The 20,901-nt window shown below is 37.4% G+C and overlaps 1 protein-coding gene across 7 annotated transcripts in view; it reads left to right on the forward strand.

Annotated features, from left to right (window-relative positions):
• The window catches only part of GAS2 (growth arrest specific 2), a 126,382-nt gene that overhangs the window by 16,089 nt on the left and 89,392 nt on the right, over positions 1-20,901 (forward strand). For all 7 annotated transcript variants that reach the window (XM_070491359.1, XM_014841457.3, XM_044752551.2 and 4 more), the window contains one exon: positions 3,773-3,894. In XM_070491359.1, coding sequence (XP_070347460.1) covers positions 3,773-3,894 — 122 coding nt within the window. The remainder of the gene's footprint in view (positions 1-3,772; positions 3,895-20,901) is intronic.

Genomic DNA, 20,901 nt, shown 5'->3' on the forward strand with positions numbered 1-20,901 from the left:
ATGGATTTGTTATGGTTAAATTCATGACATAAAATTCATAGTTTGTATTCTGTTTTTTTAGTACTTTTGGCAATATTAATGCACCAAAGAGTGAGATAATATATCATCCCATGCAAAGATTATAACTGATTTCTTACAGTTATACAGTACATTTAAAATGTATATTTTATGATTCTTAATCTTTGGATGGAAAATATGTTATATATGAAGGTTTTTTTAAAAAAACTTCTCGCCTTGCATTTTTCCTTCATTCGAGTCAGTATATTTCAACTATAAAGTATGTAATAGTGTCTGTTTTAGCCAAAAAAAAGAAAAAAATCCCACCTTTTGGAGCTATAAAATATACAGAATCGAAAGCTGACACCTAATATATTTTTCATTAGATACAGATGTTCAATGTAAAATTCTTCAAGTATTCATGAAAAGCAGGATAACTAAAATTTTTCAGGTGTAATGCATAAAAGGAAAAAATCATACCTTTTGGTAAATTGCTAATGACTTTTTAATGAAAGCCATTTTTCTTTTTAAAATTTACGAGTTCCTTTAAATTTATTGCAATCATCTTGTCACTTAACATTAGAAATAGAATCTTTAAATTGCCATGGAGCTTAATGAAATAAGGACATCTAAAAACCTTTTCCAAATTTAGAAAATCTTATACGTAATTTAAAGAGGAGTCATTCAACAATTCAAAGTTTACCTACTTTACCTTGAAATTTAATTGGTAATTCTGAAAGTATTTGTAACATTTATTTTTCAGACTTGTGTGCAAAATAGCTTTCTTATTATTGTTAGAAAATGAAGGCCAATAGGATGAATGCATAATACTAATTCTGTTGTGCTGGCTTTTTGTATCTTGAGACTATTACTTTCATTCCTGCATTGAGTGGAGCTGCATACAATTTGGAAATAATAGTAGTTCTGTGTAGGCTCCGTCATGGTAAGTACTTAGAGCTACTGATGTTTGCCACCTGCAGAAGTCATTATGCTAACCGGGGGCTAAAATGTGAACTATCCAGTGGGGAAAAAAGAACATTAAAAAAAAAACCGTAATTCTCTTTCCTTCTCCACCTGCCTTTCCCCCCAAACTGAAAAAGAAAAATCATTTCAAACCGATGTTTCTTGAAATCCAAATATATCAGTTATTACGAGTTGAACGTAAGTCAGTAGTTTATCTGTTGTTCTGGTTGTGTTGTATTTATTTTAAGTGTTCATGGAATTGAGCTGCATACATTTTTCTTAAGATAAAAGTTAATCCTATGAAAGTCTCAGTATAAAGTGAGTTCCTCTAGCAGGCCTTCCCATCTCTACTGTCATGGCTTTAAAATACTTTTAAAATACGTCCTTTTTATTTCCTTTAACTTAACTACTCTTCATAAAAATAATACCTGACATTTTCTCAAAGTTTGCCAGCATTCTATTTCTTCATTTGTTAATTCATGTGCTTACTGAACACATTCATTAGGTGCCTACTGTGTGAGTAACATTATGCTTACCTCTGTAGGAACACACACACACACAGAGATATGCCTCAAGAGGTTTATAGTGTGTTAAGGAACATAAGAACTTTATACAAACATGTTACTATCCATAGAAAAAGTTTGATAAGTGCCAGAGTGAGTGGTACTCATGAGTATGACTGATAGAAAAGAGATCAGGGGCCGGCCCTGTGGCCGAGTGGTTATGTTTGCACGCTCCGCTTCAGTGGCCTGGGGTTTGCTGGTTTGGATCCTGGGCACAGATCTATGCACCACTCATCAGCCATGCTGTGGTGGCATCCCACATAGAAGAACTAGAATGACCTACAACTAGGATATACAACTATGTACTGGGGCTTTGGGGAGAAAAAAAAAGAAAAGAGATCATTGTACATGGGTAGGGTCTCTTTCTGGATTTCTAATTAAAGGAAAGATAGAACTTGGCCAGGCAGATAGAAGGTAGGAGGACACTGCGGGCAGGGGCCGTGCCAGGAACAAAGCCATGACAGTAGAGATGGGCAGGCCTGCTAGAGGAACTGTGAAGGCAGGGTGCAGAGCAAGGAGCAGGGTCTACGATGTTAGAGTAGAAAGGCGGAGTAGAGACATACAGAGAGGCCTTTGGAGATTGGGTTAGAGGGGGTGTATTTCATCTTCTAGGTAGAGTAAAAGATTAGGGACTATGCAATAAAGATGAAGAATGACCCAGTGAGGGTGTTGTCTAGCAATAGTAGTTTTAGCAATGAGTATGATATGTTTCGGAGAGGGAAGTTGAGGATACAGGAGTAGCCACTGTTCTTGTTTCTAGAGGTTTAAGTGTTAGACCATGAAAATTTTTATTAAGATGATGGTACCAGGAACAGAAGGAAGCATGAATCTGCAGGACTCGTGACTAATAAGTTACAGGAAATTAAGGCAGGAAAATAAAATATTCTGAAACTTAGAGAATTACAGAACTAGGAAAAGGAGAGAACTTTGGGAGAGTTGAGTTTGGGGAGCATATAAGAAAAAAGTTAGTGCTTTTATAGGGCCACAGAATGAAGAAATCAGCGATAATTAAAGGGTGCAAGGCTTCTTTTGGGAGTGATAAAAATGTTCTAAAATTGTTGTAGTGATGATTACACAACTCTGAATGTACTAAAAGCCATTGAATTATACACTTTAAATGGGTGAATTGTAAAGTATGTGAATTATATCACAAAAAAAGTTTTTAACAAAATGAAAGAAAAAAAAGAAAGAAAATCTGCTTTGGGACATGTACGAAAGAAGAAAGGGCCAGCCCTGCTGGTCTAGTGGTTAATTTGGGGGTGATCCGTTTCAGCAGCCTGGGTTTGTTCCCAGGTGTGGACCTACACCACTCGTCTGTCAGTGGCCATGCTGTGGTGGTGGCTCACATACAAAAAGTGGAAGATTGGCAATGGATGTTAGCGCAGGTGAATCTTCCTCAGGAAAAGAAAGAAGATGAGAAATAACCCTTAACCAGTTAAATGTCAGAGATGAACGACTGTGAATCATGTTCCTGAGGGCAGTCATTGAAGCTGTGAGAATGGTTGTGAGGAGTGAGCAAAAAGCAGAGACCTGAACCTGGTGATTCCACAGGTCAAGGACTGTGGTAGGAGGGTGAATGGTTGGAGAGGTGGTGTTTTCTTACCGAGACTTTGTCACTTGCGTTGGTTTTACCTGTATCATCTTAATCTGGAAAACAAATTCAATAGAATTTAGAGATGTGACTTTGTGCTTTGCCAAGCTATTGAAGTTGCCAGTGGTGGTTGATTTTTGATATAGCATGGCTCTCTTTCAAATTAAAGGAAAGAAAGCTGTGGCATTCTTGTAATCAAAGATGCATATGTAACATGAAATACCAGCTCTGCTTCGTGCCCTTGCTTTGCAGGCCACAGTAATTGAATGGGCTACTGAGGATGAGAGTGAAATGACTCTCAGAGGCCAAATTGTATAATTATTGGTAAAGCTGGCTCTTTGAGTTTCATTGGTTGGTTTTTATTTCTCTTGATTGCTAAATGGTGGGACTCTTTCACCCATATCATTTTGCCACTTTTAATGTGAAATAAAATTTTTATGCACTTGAAACTCTATTATGAAGACATAAATGTTGAGATTCTTGCAACCAAAAAAACCATAAAATTCCAAAGAAACTCCTTTCCAGTGAGTTCCTATCTCAGATATGTAACTCGGCTGGAATAGAAATGTCGGTCATAAAAACTGCATCAGATACGTTGGCGTGCGTTTCACGTTTGCGTCGGGGAATGCTTATATAATGCTGCTTTTTGCCTTTGCAGGGAAGGAGATAACAGCGGAAACTTTCATGGAGAAATTGGACAATGGTGCCCTGCTCTGCCAACTTGCAGAAACTGTGCAGGAGAAATTCAAAGAGAGCATGGAGGCTAACAAGCCCACAAAGGTAAAAGATCCCAAGGCAAAAATCTCTGTCAGGAAGTGGATCCGCTTTGTAGCTGCTTATGAATGGAGTTTCATGTGAGAATTTTGTTGTGAATGGACATGTTAATGTCTCTAATAACAACAGAACACAGGGGGTGCTTTTCAGTTAGGCAGTGTTAATTAGGTTAATAGGCAGTAACTCTAATTACTTAAATTATGCAATCCTTTTGGTAAGTCTAATTGAATGGAAGGTTATGGAAATTGTTGGTATTAATACAAAACAAGTAGTGTGTGTAAACTGGTCGAATCTGATCTATCGATGAAAAATTTAGCAGAGAAATCATTTATGTCATCAGGCAATAAGCAAAATCTGGGCAAGAAAGATTTACTGAAAAGGTCTTTGTTTCCAAATCAGTCGTTATGGCAGAATGTTGGAACAAAATATCTGGCGTGCATACTTTTTGGTTTGTTTTAAACAAGCAGTAGAATTGAATGAAGTAACTTTGGAAAAATTATTTTCCTCTGACTGTTCAGATTTCTTTTCTGCACATTAGTTCTAATGTTCTTTTGTGGTTATTATAAACACATAATAAAAGTGTAGTGTTTGATATTTTTTGAAGGAAACAAGACAGATGACACTTTTCTTAATTTTTAGTAGAGAAGGGAAAGAGTTAAGCAAAAAATAAAATAATGTTGAAGACAGCTAAAAATAAAAATAAAAAAACAACTGTTAAGCTTTCTGCAAAAAAGTAAAACTGATTATTTGCGTATAGTTTCTTAATGATTACTAAACTAAAATCTGAAAAAAGAGCAAGATCCCTAAAACAATGCATTTTTATTATTATTATTATTTTTTGTAGCACTGTGCCTAGTTTGGGGATAGTGTTTTATATCTCTCTGTAAAGTGCTATATAATATACAAAGCTCCTCCATTTTTTGTTTTTTGTCATAAAAGCAGCTCTATGAAAGTATGAATCAATTGAGTGGCTCCCAAGCCTTGCTGTACATTGGGATCTCCTGAAGATCTTTAAAAACTCCTGAGCACTGGCTCCTGAACATGCCTGAACATTCTGGTCTAACCCCTATGGGGAACAGCCTGGGGAGTGGGATTTCTAAAAAGCTCTGTGGCCGATTCCACTGGGCAGCACAGTTTGGGAACCACTGCATTCAGTTCTTTTCTTCTCTATTGGATAGATGCAGTCTGAGTGATTTGGGCAAGATCAGCCAGCTGGTAAGTGACCAAACAAGAACAGGATGTAGGCATCCTCTCTCCAAGTCTAGTGCTCTCTCATGGTGGTTCCCTATGGTAGCATAGACATGAGGAGATGTTTCTGAAAACGCTCCATGTCAAACTTAACGTTAGGACTGTTAGGAAACAAATACTCTTCGGCTGCAGTTTCCATTGTAAGGTGACTGGCCTCGACTTCACCTTACCAATGAGAAAACATCATGCCTATTCGGAGGACAATTTGTATAGAAGGTTCACCCTAAAAAAATTAACAGACGAAAAAAATGTGCTGTGCTCAGATTCTTTCGAGAGCATAATCTTACTGTTGCATAGATCCTGGAACCTCTATTTGGATTGCTTATTGTTGAAGAAAGAGAGCCCATTGCCTCAATGTTAAGATCTTGAGTCCTTCCCAGTAACATAGAATAAACAGCTCCATTAAGGCTAGTGCATAGTTTTCTGGTTTTGTTTGTTTTGTAAGCTTTTGCTTTTTAAAACAGAAGCTAAGATCCCCAAATAGAATTATAATTTTAAGACTGTCAAATGTAACACAGACCTCAAAACGTTAGCTTATCATTTAAAAGCTTTGACATTGAGCACATTTTGCTTGGGTTCCAGTTTTGTTATTCACTAAGTGGACATGTCTGAACCTTGGCTTCCTTCTCTGTGAAATAAGATTAATTATGACGTATGTATGTCTTTAGAAAGCATTGCACAAAAAAGGCTCTAAAGAAATGTTATTTCTCCTCCTTATTGTGAAAGAGTTGAGACCTGATGAGAATTTTAGATTGACTAGAAGAAACTAGAAGAAACAAAAATAAGTGCTTTGTAAATGTTCATAGTTAGCATGATAGCTACTCTCTGCCAGTATGTGTATATTTACCCCAATCTCCATGATAGTATGTAATATTGAGAATAGTTACAGGTCAAGATTTTGATAGGTGTTTTCCTCTGAAACATTTATTTCAAATTATATCATTTTTATGTTAATACTATAAGGTGTAAAAAGAAACAAAGAAAATTTTCCTTTCAAAGTAAGTAAAACCACAGGGGGTTTCATTAGACCTGAGATACTTCCTTGACTCTAAGCCATTTGTTTAATCAAATATAAAGCTCAAATTTATTCTGATTAGGATAAATATATTTTAGTATAAAAACTCAACTGTGGCAATTGAACAAGCATAGATTTAAAAATACCCTTTGTGACCTCACTTTCAATGCTCAAAAAATCAAATTTAATCTGAGTTGGAAGTTGACACAATTATTCTTGACTGACTTGCCTTCTGTGTCCTTGGCAGATTTTATATATTTCACAACTTACCTCTAACAATATGCAGCTTAAATCAAAATAGCATATGCCTTACTATATGAAAAATGCAAAGAAGCCTAGTTTTTCTTTCTTACATTTTATGAGAAACTTTTCAAAAGGTGAGAAGCCAAATGGCTAATATCTTCATAGCTATTATTGTTCATAAATATAGTTTTCTAAAGACTCATGGTTTTCCATCCATTTTTGTTAATAAATAGAAATAGATGTTATATGAGATGGTATAGCATTTTGTTATTATTAAATCTAAATTTAAATAAGAATAGATTTGATAAAACCCAGGTAGTTAAGTTTCCATTGAATATTTCCCATGGAAAAAAAAAGGAAGCTTTCAAATTGAGTATAAATAACCTGTATGATACAATATTGTCTGCTTGTGTGTGTGCATGTGTGTGTGTAATTATTTTCTACCTTAGCATTTTGAAATCTGGGGACAATAGTGGTGAAGATAGATGAGTTGGTCAGTAGCTTTGCTGAATTCGTGAAACTATTATGTTTAGGGAGATGTTAAAACAGAATTATGTAAAAAAAAAATCAGTGACAAACTTGATGCCATCTAAAGTCATGTCACAGGAATCCCTTTGTAATTTTCTTCGAGCAGCTGAAATCTCACATTCCTGTTCTCATAGCAATATTTTTACTTTTCCTGACTGATAGTTAATTTGGGGATTTTACAGCTGTGTAAACACATTTGCGCCAGTAAGTTATGCCTGGTATGTGTGAAGTATGTCTGCATTGAGAGTGATTTAAACACTTAATATTTGCAAGTAAATTTAACAAATATGTTACACAGTTTACAATGTTTTAGTTATAAATGCATGACTCTTGTATCCTATTCTGGCTTGATAAAATACTCTGAATGAAAACAAATTATATCCTGTGATTCTTTCCTTCTGGGCATGAATAGATCAATAAAAAAAAAAAAAGAAGCAGCCTCTGTATGTTTGTGAGTTATAAGTGATTCATCTCAGCCTTTGCATGTTCTCACTTTGCATGGAAGCAAGGCAGAGATTTCACAGAATTAGGCAGTCGTTGGGTAGAGGCATTCGAGACCAGTGGACAGCAATTTAATGTATAATTTGATTTCGGTTAGTTTGTATGTACCATAGAAGAATGCACTGTAACTCTAAATGTTAATATTCCTGGAACTGGGGATCTTTAAAGGCAAAAATCTAAACAAAACTTATCTTTCCAATATGCTATCAGGATGAGAAAACCGAAACAAGTGAAAAGTCCAGGGTTTGGTTTTTATGCCTTCTGACCCTTAGTTTCCTGACTCAAAGTTGGCATCTCCAATCAGAACAGAATAATTGTTGCATTGATGTATGAACTTTCATTTCCTGGTCAAGATAGAGTTCAACTGTATCAACCTCTTCTTATTGTATATTTACTCTGTCCTTTTCCACCCGTCATGACTTGCTGATCTGTGTACAATATTCTCCCAACCACTGGGACATCAAGATGGTGTAAGATATTCAAAGGGCTCAACCTCTTTTTCTCCTAACGTTCCTTTCTGTTTGTCTCATTTATCTTGGGAGTCCCTGCACCAGACATCAGAGTTTCCGTGGGTTCAGAGCTTCCTTTGACTTCAAAGAGCCCTGGGTGGTTCGAGCAGGTTTGAAGCACATGAAGGGAAAAGAAAAAAAAGAAGTTCTGTTACCTAGTAGAATGCTTCATTATGCTCCAAGGAAGGAACTCAACAGTCACCGTCTAAATGTAGAATTCAGTCCTTGTTTGGGAGAAAGAACATCCTAGTCAGATAGGATGCCCATACTGCAGCTGCCCATCAAGAATGCCGCTTCTCGGAGCTGCAAGATCACGATACCTCAGGATGAGATGCCATCCAGGAATTCAATAAGACATAAAGATTAGAGTTTTTCCCCTCAAAAAACAATAGCGTATTTTTGTTTAGAGAATAGCTTGTCAAGACTGACTTCAGAGAAATCCAGAAGTTTGTGTTTACTCCTGATTTCGCTGAAAGAACAAGAAAGTATGGTAGAAGTGATAAAAGATTTTTCTTGAAAAGAAAATTTCAGCTGTGATTAATCTAGAATCATGAATATCTGGCTATACAACTAAAATAATTATGTGTCCCTTAAATTCATAGTTTTGAAATGCAAAGATTAAAGCAACAGAGTAACTCATGATAAGATGGAGGGAATATAGGTGTAATGACATGGAAATAAATGTGGTGTTTTTTTTTTGATATGTTATTTTGCTGCCTGAGACTGAGGGGAAAACAAGAAAAAAAAAAAAAGGAAAAGTTAACGATAGTGTCCAATTCCTCAGGATTTAAAAAAAATAACTACCTTCAAGCTTTAAATACATTAAAGTAAGTTGTTTCCCAGTATGAAATTAAATTTACTTGTCACCATTTCTCTAAGTCCCCCACCACCTGGAAAATCTTTCATCTTTAGATTAGAGACAATAAAATGTCTTGCTTAATGTTTTTCTCACCAGGCGGGTTTGTATTCTCTACCATCTTACAGGGCTATGGCACAGTGGGGTTTCAGTGCCATAGCAGTAAATGCTGGTGTATCAGATAGAATGATATGGAAAGGAGCTTGACTTTTTTTTCCACCTGTGGTTAACTAATCTTCGGGGACTTGATATGGGCTATATGCGCAGGATAAGAAAAAAAAAAGCAGCAATGTGAAAAAGCAGGCATACTAGGGCGTGAATCATGTGCTTATGGAATTGACCTGGATCTTCAGACCTAATTGAACTAATCCCATGAGTGACACTTCTACTCGATGATAGAGTATTGCTGGGAACAACTAGAAATACGGCCAAGTTGACCATCTGGTACTAAGTTCATGATAAACAGCTCAAGTTTCAGGGTCACTGGTATCCCAACATGGAGATTCAACCTCCGTCAGACAACGATGGCAAGCTAGGAAGATTTGCATGGTGTCCTTTACAAAAAAGGCAATGTTCCTACATGGTCCTTACTACTGGACCCTCAAATCTCATTTAGTTGGCAAAGCCCTCTTCCTGGGTTCTCATTGGAATTATCTTCTACCCTGTGGAATGCATGTGTTTTATGAAGCCCTGTAGTTTTCCTACTATTCCTGTTCTTTAATATCAAATCAGCAAAATATTGTGCGAGTTTGATGTCTTGTGTGATGTTGAAATGTCCATGGTCCCTGTAGGTTATGTCACAGAGCTGGAGCTGATGTACAGGATAGTAAAAGAGTTCTGTTATTTTTGTCAAGTGTATGCAAACTGCTTCTGGAGTTTTCTATTTACCAAGATTAAGAAAATTGCATGTTCCAGACCATAGATGCATGCCAAGTACCAGGATATTTACTAACATACTTCAGTGAAAAGACCACATCTGGAACAGCAGCTCTGATCGAAGCCGTTACTTCATTATAATTTCCCTGCTGTTCTTCGTGTCCCATCCATCTTTCATATTGGCTCGAATTGAACACAGATGTGATAGAAATCACTTTCCTTGCCGTGCTCGGGTCATTGATAGTAGTGTGAATCTTTGATTTTTTCAAAGTTGTGATCTTTTATTTCGGCCTTCTAGCAAATAAGAACTTATTCCATATGTCAGGGAATAAATGCCAACAGTTGCTGAGAATATCCATGCCAATTACACATTCAGGTAAAAGTATAAAAATGACCTCTGATGTGTTCAAAGGCACAATAGCCTTAGTGTAAGGTGAACTTAGGTCAAAAATCCATGTGTTACCTGATCCCCACAAGGCATTTCCCCTTCTCTAATGCATAGTAAACAGTTCAGGTCCCTTTGAAGATTAGAAAGAAGCTTTTAGTGAAGATTTGAGGTCATTACTCCTTTCAGTCAGTGGACCTTGGGTCTATAAATTGGCTCTAGTCTGGGTTCTCAGAAAGATTCTCTTATTTTTTGTCGTAGCTGTTTTTGTTATACAAATCAGGAACTTAGGGAGGTGCCTTTCAATTTACATCTAAAGGCCCCGTCATTAATAACCCACAGTCAGCTCTCCTGGGGCACGTCGTTCTGAGAGATTTGATAAGCCTTCTTTGTGTTCTGGCAACCACATCCACCTGGCCTTTGGAGGTTAGGTGCCACTATCTGTTCCTGCCACCCTGAGCATCTCTATTCACGTTAAATTGAGAGAACTCCTGTCACCAGCATTCTCATTCTGGAGAGAAAAGTCACATGAAAAAATTCTGGAACTTTCCTCACCATCCTGTTCTTCACATCTAATGAAAAATAGAGCCTCTTTGGGCCCCACTCAGTGACGCAGTCAACAGTATGCTTAGGTGAGGTGTACATTATGAAGTGCATGCAGCATTTCCTCTCCAAGTTTTGAATTCCTTTCTCTATGTTATACCAAGTGATTTCCTGCCTTTTAGCATCGTTTAGTGTGGGCTAGCATTGGATCTATGTTTGTGTTAGCAAATCTAGCAGACTTTTACAGGGTCATCTGTGGCTGTCAGTGCTAGCACGCTGAATTCTAGTTAGTGCAGTTGGAATCAATTCATTCTGGCAAATCTAAATTACATCCTGTTTTCCTCAGTCTAACACCCTATATACATAGAGAAAAACTCTGCCATAATACACTTAGTGGCACTCAATATTTTAAATGTGTGTTGAGGCTATGCAGCTAGTTGGCTAGGAATTCCTGTGTTGGCCAGGAGTCTTGCTGTGAGACGGATCTGAATCAATCCTGCTCCAGGCACAGGACTTTGAGACCCACTGGAGGATGTCAGCTCTGGCTCTGACTAGCTGAGATTTTCAGGACAGAGCAGTGGTTCTGGGAATGTCCACGTTAACGGATAGCTTTTTCTGAGCCTGTCGGGGAGAATACCAGGGGTGGGGGAGTCCCCCATGTACCTTCCCTACTTCCTGAGAGGGAGTGCTTGCTGTTTCATGTCCCAGCTTACCCTTCCTCTTGATGCCTCTCCCCCAAGGTAAGAATTTAGGCTCTTTGCCATTTGGGAACAGGAACTGATCAAGGGACAGGAATTAAGCAAAGGACAGGAGCCAGTACCAAATGCAAATCGTGTTCTTATTTGAGTTCCTTATATAATAGCTATTCTGTGGAAATTTCTTCCACATCCAAAAGCTCACGTATGAAGGAAATTTGATAGATTTCTCCAAACTTGACAACAGAACTTTTGTAAATTTCATAATTTATGATATTTACCTGTAATGAGTTATGAGGTTGAAAGAGATTTTTCTAAACTGTTCAAAAGGTTTACTCTGGGACCGGCCTGGTGGCATAGGGGTTAAGTTCATGCACTCTGTTTTGGAGGCCCAGGGTTCTCAGGTTCAGATCCCGGGTATGGACCTACACACCGCTCATCAAACCGTGCTGTGGCAGGCGTCCCACATATGAAGTAGAGGAAGATGGGCATGGATGCTAGCTCAGGGCTAATCTTCCTTAAAAAAAAAAAAAAAGACTTATTCTGATTAATCATGCTAAAAGAAAGATAGGATTATCTTTCTAGTGTCCCTATGAAAATATTTCTAACTCATTGTTTATGAAGAGGCAATCAAAAAGTATAAAGCCAAAATCTACAGGGAAAAAAAAATAGCGTTCTGTCAGGCAATTAATTAATAAAAATATTATGTTGTTTTTCTGTACTTTGTGATAGTTCTAGTGTTTATCATCTTTTAAAAGTTATGAATTTGTTGTACCTTCTTCTATTATCCTAAGTAAATATTTAATTTCATATCTAGCTTTATATTCATAATCCTGTATTCTTTTTCATAAAAAGGACCCCAAAATAGTATAAGCTTAAAACCTCACAAAAATGGTTTATTCTCCAATCCTTGCCTGATACCATGGGCTGCTAGTTTTCCATTGCATAGTTTGATCCAATATCAGCTTCAACACTAACTCCAAGTATCCTATCTTTTTCTGAGGCCTGATGCCTGAGCTTTACTTGCTGGTACTAAAGAAATAACAACCAAAGGCCTTGCAGGGCTCCGGATTTATACCATTTCCAATGGTTATGAAGCACAGACACTTGGGCAGTCACTTCTGAGTCCTGCTGTCAGAGGGAATCATTTTAAACCTTTTTTTTTTTTTTTTTTTTTAGAGAGCGCGGTTGAATGGAAGTGGCTAATAGTGTGGACTCAGCAGCCAGACTTCCTGGGTTTCAGTCATGACTCCACCATTTATTAGCATGGGAAAATTACTTAACTTCTCTGTGCCTTAATTTCCTCATTTGTAACATGTAGGTAGTAATAGTACCCATCTTATCAAGTTGTTGTGAAGACGAAATAAATTAATATCCATAAGCACTGAGTAGTATTTGGTACATATGGGTGCTCATAAGTTTATTTTATGATTTCTCTCAGGATTCAAATTTTAGCCGGAGAGAATCTGATTAGTGTGATTACAGTCAACTCCCTAACCAGGTCATGGCCTCACCTTGATTGACATTTACTCAGACTGAATGAAATGAGAGATGGATTATTTCCCATAGGAAGGGAGAAAGGATCCTGGAAGAGTAGAGACATCTTTTTGGTCTTCGTACTGTGTAGGTAGCACTGGCCTCCTTATTTATGGTTTCCCCATCTGTCAGAGCACCTGTACCATATTGTTATACTTAGTTGTTTTCTTGTCTTTATCCCTTTACTAGACCCTAAGATCCTTGAAGACATGGTTTACGCTTTATTCATATATAGGTCCATCATAATAGCTGGCATATAGGTGCTCAGTAGATATGTTCTTGGATGAATAAATGAATGAAAGAATGAATGACCCGATGTAGTTACTTACTTGTAGATCAAGAATGCTGTTTTCAGTGGGTTTTAGCAATCCTTGGTTTTTAATTCTGAAGCCTTTTATTCTCACCAAGTTTGAAATTCCTCCCTCTGCTGGTTTTGCTTAGCTCAAAAGTCACTGATGTTCAAAATCATGAGGAACAAAGTTGACTTTTAAGCAATGGAGAAGACGGAAGACTGGAGAATTTTCGGAGAAGCAAAAGAATCTGAGGACATTAAAAGTGCGGACAAAAGATCGGCTGAAGTGACAGACCATGGACGTCTGAATTAGTTAGTAAGAGAATTCTGGAGGACGTTGGTCATTTAGGTAGTTGCAGATATTATATAGTCACATGGTGCGTTATTATTTGAGTTCAGAGCATTATGTAAAGGTAAAAATGTTGACAAAAATGAGCATATTAATATCCAAATGTTTTATTCAATTGGAGAATTATTTTTCAAGGCCTATTTATAGTGTTTGCCATGGTTGCGATAAAATAAGGATCAGATGAGTGAGAACTAATGGTTTTATGAATTTGCTCACCATTGAGAATTAGGAAAAAGAATAATTGCAGGGCCTTTTATGTGACAGGTTCTCAAGAGATATTTTTGACCTGAAACGAAGTATTGTTGCAGTAATTAAATGTTGTGTCTTTCAGTTACTGAAGGAACCATAAAGGTGAAATCACCATGGGATTTTTTTTTGCATCTTTTCTCAATAACTGCCCCTTTTTTGTTCAATAAAAATAGTTGGTGAGTGAAATGGAACTATAGGAACCATTGTTCCTTCTCAGAGCCTCTAATTAGCCATCTACCAAAACACTATTTAAAAACCAAGGTAAAAATGCAGTTTCTGTAAAACTGTAGGAGGGAATCAGAGAATTATGGTGCTTAGGAACAATGAGCAGCAAATGCTACTACTGGCTTTCTGAAAATGTGCTTTATTAACCAATGGATAAATCAAAAAGGAAATGAGGATGGTCATGGAATATAGCAAGTTCATCATTTTATTAACCTTTAATAATATCGAATGTTATGAACTCCAAATATTTTGTGATAATTGAGTCCTACTTAAATGTATTATTCTCAAATTTGATAGATATTGATAAGTATATGTTAGGAACAAGAGATGATTATATTTACTATGGATATTTATGTGCATATGTTTTAGTGGTGAGAAAGAGTGAGGCAAAGACAACACAGTCTACTCATGGAATTTACTCTCTATTATGGAGAAATACAATGCATGTGGTATTACATAAATTTTGAGATCAAGCTTACAAAAAGATTTGAAAAAATTAATCTCAAGCAGCCACAGATTGAATAAGAGAAAGGCAGTGTTTTATTACGTGGTTGAATTTAGACTAGAACTTAAACATATAGTAGTATACACTGAAAGTTTTCATACACATAGTTTTTAAAAATTTTATTTTGAGTGTGTCTCATCTACTTCCTAAATCAAATTGTATATTAATTAAAAATAATAAAGATGCTTTACAAAATATAATGACTATACACACATTACAATGCCCAGAGTGCTTGTATATGGGCCTATTGCAATGATTTTTAAGTGGGTTTCAATACACTGATTTGACCATTCCTACTACCCATCCATTATTACCTCCTTTAATCTTACTTTCTATTATCACAAACTCAAAATCTAAATTATTCTCATTTGATTGTCCTCCATGAATCATTGAAGAATTGCCACTCTCTTATACTCTTTGGGATGGTGGCAGAGAAAGCTGGTGTCAAGAGGCGGGCTGAGCTTCTTTGGGAAAATTACTTAAAACAATATCAAGTTTGTTGACTTATCTGTAGGTGGAAATAGAAGCTGTACTACATTGTGGCTTTACATACTTATAATTATTTGGACAAGTGTATAGGTCCCAGCCAGATGGAAAATAACCATGTGCAAAGTGTGGAATTGACCTTCCTGACAAGCATTCATATTTGAAATGGCTTTCTTTTTATGAACAAAGAAGCAAGTGAAAAGAATCAGAATTACTTGAGAATTCTTCTCAGAGTACCTGAGAGTAAAATGCAATCTACTGTTATCATCTTTGGCTCCTTTCTTATGTGTTGTAGGCCAGTCATTGCCAGCCTTTTTTATGAGAGCGAGAGCAAGGCATTGTTTTCCCAAATTCTGATGTCATTTTCCTATTGGAGTTGGCTTTTGTTGAGTTCTTTGAGCTCAGAGATGTGAGAGAGGCTATTTCTAGCCCTATTCAGTGCTCTAAGAATCCCCACATTCCAGAGCAAGGGGGAGAGGAGAAAGACCAGGTGGCAGCATGGAACCTAGAAATTTGCCAAGTTTCAGAGGCTGCAAGTTCATGCGAATCTGCTGATGAAGGACCATCCATTATAATTCTTCAGAAGCTCTTTCAGAAGTTCAGACTGGAAGCTGTTGTTTGCTAGTATACATAATGGTCGAGTTAAAAGCATGTGAAGCCTAAGACTAAAAATAAAACGAGTTGAATTGAAATTCCAGAAAGCATGAAAAAATATTAAAAGAGATTCTGGATTAGAAGAAGGGGGCGCACACACACACGCACACACACACACGCACACACATTTTTCATTTACATTAAACCTGATGGGATTTTTCCATGATGACATCATCTCTTCCACTGACAGGCTCACATCCTGCTTTTAAGCGCACGCAGGCACTCGGGCGGGACAGGATTGTAAAAGCACTGTAAATGGGAACTGTTCTCACGATATTCGATAGCACTAATTGTGGTCACTGCTGTTTCAAAGCACTGTGGATATAGATTACTATGTCAAGAAAAGTCACCCTCAGCATATGGAAAGTAGAAATTAATTATTTTAAAATGAGCTGTTGCTAAATGCTTTGGAGAAATTCAGGTCATTTAAACAAATCAATAACGAATCTGCATGCCATTTCTTAAAGTAGAGCACTTACAGATTTTATAACAAGAGCCTTGTGTAAGGGACTGAAAATTAGAGAGAAGTGTTCCTTTTTAATTTAAAAATGTCTGAGGATTGTTAAGTGATTTAAAATGTAAGTACTCACCATATTGATGTGTGTGTGGTCCGAGGTATGTGGTACTGGTACATTACAGAGTAATGGCATAATGTTTTTAGATGAGGTAATTGAGTTTACAGTATATAGAGCTCTTCAACTGTGTCTTAAGCTTTTGCGGGCTGACTCCATGAATACCTTCTATTGTTTCACTGAGCAGTTTGAAAATGCATTACATGTCATGCATGGAGCCGTATGTATTTTGTGCTCATATTACGTTGCTAGTCATGTCTAATTTCACACCAGCCTAGGCCACTTGTCTAGTGGATGCCTTGCTAGCATCTATTAGCCCCGTCTAAGAAATAGATAATCTAGCATTGCGTGTACCTGGAAGCCAAAATTTAAAAAATAACAAAAACAAAAACTTAGCTCAGTCAACAATTGTTAAAAAGAATTAACACTTGGAAGTGAAAAAGAAGAAAGGAACCCTAAAATGGGAGTTAACCAACTAAAGTCTGAATAAGTTCAGGAAATCTCCTGCGAGTCTATTTTGGACAAGATGTTATGAAGGACGTGAAGGTGAATGAGTCATAGACCCTTCCTTCTAGGTCAGGAATACTTGTTTTTGTACCATGCCTCTCTTCTCATAATGGTGTTTTTAAATACATGAAATGAAACATACAGGGTTACAAATACAAATAAAGGGAATCAATTATATTGAAATATAGTTAGTACAACGTTAAATATTAAAGCACAGGTTAAACATAAAGAAGCAATATATTTGCTTATTTTTATTAATTTGGCATTGGTTCTAAAAAATCCTGTAGTTTTAACATACAGGAGAAAGTAAACCCAATGTTTCCAGATATCAGCAGCATTTGTAATGCCAAGTGAAAATGTGTACAATTCCTATTGGTAAGAAAGCTACTAGAGTTTGATTACATTCGTAATAAAGGAATATTAAAATTTGGTTAGAGGAAAATAAAAATAAAGAGAATTTTTTGCTCCTCTCAAGTTCACGAAGGCTTGTTCTGGATGATCACAACCTAGTGAAGAATATTGTCATAAACATACAAAACTCAGGATAAACAGATTTTAAATAAAGTACAGTGGGAGAATTAAGACAGGAGAGATTAATCTTCATATTCTTACCTATATAATCAATGTGTGTGCAAATATATATAAATAAATATGTACAAATTATATATATTGTACGTTATAAATGAGGAACCAAAAACCATATTTTGTCCCATGTTGTCCTGTTTGCTATATTTAAACATTGATTAAAGATTGAAAAGTAGATACTGATCTTTTTTCTCAGACTTAATGAATACCATGGATATGATAATAAAGCCAACATTTACTATATACTTATTCTTGCTGGTCAGAGTAAGCTTTTAACACGGATTAAATCATCAAATAATTTAAAATGTATCAGATCACGTCACTTCTTAGCTCAAAATTCTCCAGTGGCACCTCAACTTACTTTGAGCAAAAGCCAATATCTTTATGACTGTCTGCAAGTTCCTACAACCTCTATTCCCCAACTAACTATCTGATCTCACTTCCTATGACTTTCCCCTCATCCCACTTTGCTGCAGCCGTACTGACCTCCTTGCTGTTCTTTGAACCCAACAAGCAGGTCCCACCCACCACAGGGCCTTTGCACTTCTTTTTCTATCTTCTTAGAGTATTCTTTCCTCAGATAGGTGTATGACTTGCTCCTTACTCCTTTCAGGTCTCTGTTCAAATGTTATATTTTGGCCCATGCCTTCCCTGACCACCCTAGAGAAAGTATCTTTCAAGGATGCTCTTCTGGAAATTTCAACTGATAGACATTTATTGAGTGCTAACTGTGTTTAAAATGCTGATAAATAAAAAGAAGAGTAAAGCATTATTGTCTCCTCTCAAAGGGCTTACAGTCTAGTTAAGTAAATAAAATATGAATATATAAAAATAGAGATATCAATGATAAATGCTCAAAAAATGATATATACCAGTGGTTCTCAAACTTTGTATCACCATAACATACATTATATTGATGACAATCAATTACTCAACAAATATTTATTGAAAACTTAAAATATGCAGGACGAGTTACCTTGTGGAGTAGCAGGGAAAGGAGAATAACATTAGCTAATAATTAGGCAAACAGCGGATTACAGCTGTTATGTGTAAGCGTGGGAAAGTGCATGTGCACGAATGGCTTTAAGAGGACAACCTGGAGTTGTAGAAAGGATTTGTACATTATTCTGAAGCAAGAATGGGAATTAGCCAGACAGAGAGGGAATCCAGAGGGTTCCAAATACAGAAAATAGCACATGCGAAAGCCCTTGGATGTGGAGGTGCAGGATGCCTTCTACCCTCCTGGCACAGTATGATGCCTTTCACACCGGAGATTTATCTCGTGCTTTCAGAGGGACAAAGTGGGTGAGAGCATCCTTCTTGCACCAGCTGTTTCTCAAGTACCTTTAATTCAAAATAATCAATATGCCAAAGTGGCATATTCTGCTCCCCTTAGCAGGCTTGGCAGGATTTGGTGATGAATGGGGTAGAAAGGTCCAGAGTTTCCTATGTGAAGAAATGGGTGGACAGTGGTGCTTCATTTTGCAGTTGGACAGGCAGGGGAACAGTAGAATTGAGGATCGTGGGTTCCTATGCGCATGTGCAGTATATCCCCAGGGGTACCTAAGTGTTATGAGCCTGGTGGGCTCCATGTCACCCCACTCCTTTCATTTCTGCTCAAGAAAAAAATATAAACAAATGAGTAAGGGGGTACTCTGGAGATAACCTTGAATATATGCCTTAATTGTCATAGTCCTAAAAGATATTCAGTTATAACCTGTGGGATCAATACTTGTTTTTAGTTACAAACATCTGTAGACTTAAGTTTTAGCTGATTGATTGAAACACACCATTGTACTTTGGCATCTGCTGATAAAGACAGTAGATTCTACAGGGTTCAGGAAGCAAGTCAGTTTGTTAGGGGGCCTGGAGAAGTTGCACGGAAGCAGGGAATTTAATCCCTAGACCTGCTGCAAATAGATGGACAGAGAGGAAAAGCAAATGCAGTGGAAATTCCTAGTGAATGAACCAAATATTGAAGTTGGAAAAATACAAGCATATTCTAGGGATGGTGAATTGCGTAACATGGTTGATGTGGAGAGCCTGTGAGGAGGACTTCTGGCTCATGGACTGGTGAGGGTGGCGGGCCTCATAGCTGCAAGGCTCATACGTTTGAACCTTGTTATGTAGGCAGTGAGTGGAGACTGAGAGCCTCAAATGTAGGAGGATTAACATGATGCTGCTGTGCAGGCTGAGCTGGAGAGATCTGAGGCTGAAGACAGGAGGGACATTTTGTGAAGTTTCTGCATTTATTCAGACATGAGATATTAAAGGAGTTAGAGTAAGGGTGTCAATCCTATATTGAAAGGGGCAGGATAATTGAAGATGTGTTTACCTGAAAATAACGATGATCTGGGTTGGTGACTTATTGGCCACAGTAGAAAGGGTTAAGGGAATCAAAGCTATACTATGATTTGTGGAGTTTTAAAAATGACAATGATGAGGGGAGAAAACTAAAAGAAGGAAATTGTGTTGGAGGGAGAGCTATCACGACTTGATAGATATCCCAGATGGTAAGACGTGTCATTGGCAAGGAGGGATATTTTTGAGATTATGCCTTTTGTGTTTCAGTGACCATTAAAATCCCAGAGAGGTTCAATTGAAGCCCCAGGCTGAATCTTGTATATGTGTTTAAACCTCCCTTGGCTTCAGTTTTCTAACAAACACATATTTAAACTTGACTATGTGCCAGGTGTTATTTCAAGAACTTCCCATATAAACTCATCCATCCCTGACAGCAACCCTATGATGTAGACACCATTATTATGCCATGTCACAGATGAAGTTAAGTTACTTCCTGAAGTAATGCAAGTAACAAGTGAAAATCCAGGATTCAAACCCAGGTAGTCTAGCTCCAAAGTTTGTGCCTGTAACCTTTCCACTCTGCTGCCCCTCGATGGAGATGATATATATTTCTTAGCAACGCTCAGATTTGTACTGTTGAGAAGGAAGAACTATTCCTCTCCCTCTAGGTCCTTCTGGCTGGTCTAAGAATTAAATTGATACGAGACAGAATAAGAGGAGAGAATCAAAGTTTAATAACGTGTATACATGGGTGAAACCCAGGAAATCTGAGTACCTCATCAAAATGGTGGAAGCCACCACCTTAGATACCATCTTCAGCTAAGGACAAAGGAGGATGTTGGGGGTAGTGGTTTGGGACTTCAAAGGGGAGGAAGGCAGGGGCTAGCTTGATGGCATAGTGGTTACATTTGCACGTTCTGCTTCGGCATCCAGGGGTTTGCAGGTTTGGATTCCAGGTGCAGACCTATGCATGACTCATCACACCATGCTGTGGCAGCATCCCACATACAAAAGAGAGGAAGATTGGCTCATATGTTAGCTCAGGGCCAATCTTCCTCACCAAAAAAAAAAAAAAAAAAAAAAAGGAGGAGGAGGGCAATTCACATGGAGATGGAAAAGCAAACGTTTGGTAACCAAATGTTGGCTGGGCCATCTGTAGAAAATGTGACCCAAGAGGGAGAACTTTGATGAGAATGGGCTTAGTGAGGATCCTCCCAGTCGGCCATACCCAGAGTTATCCACGGTGAGGGCCTGTCCTGGAACAGACCTTCTATCTTAAATTCTTTTAGGCAATTAGGGGAAATGTCAAAGTTTCTTTCAGAGTCTTTTGTTCTTAAAAATAATCAAGCC

Source organism: Equus asinus, chromosome 20, assembly GCF_041296235.1.
Source record: "Equus asinus isolate D_3611 breed Donkey chromosome 20, EquAss-T2T_v2, whole genome shotgun sequence".
Taxonomy (NCBI): Eukaryota; Metazoa; Chordata; class Mammalia; order Perissodactyla; family Equidae; genus Equus; species Equus asinus.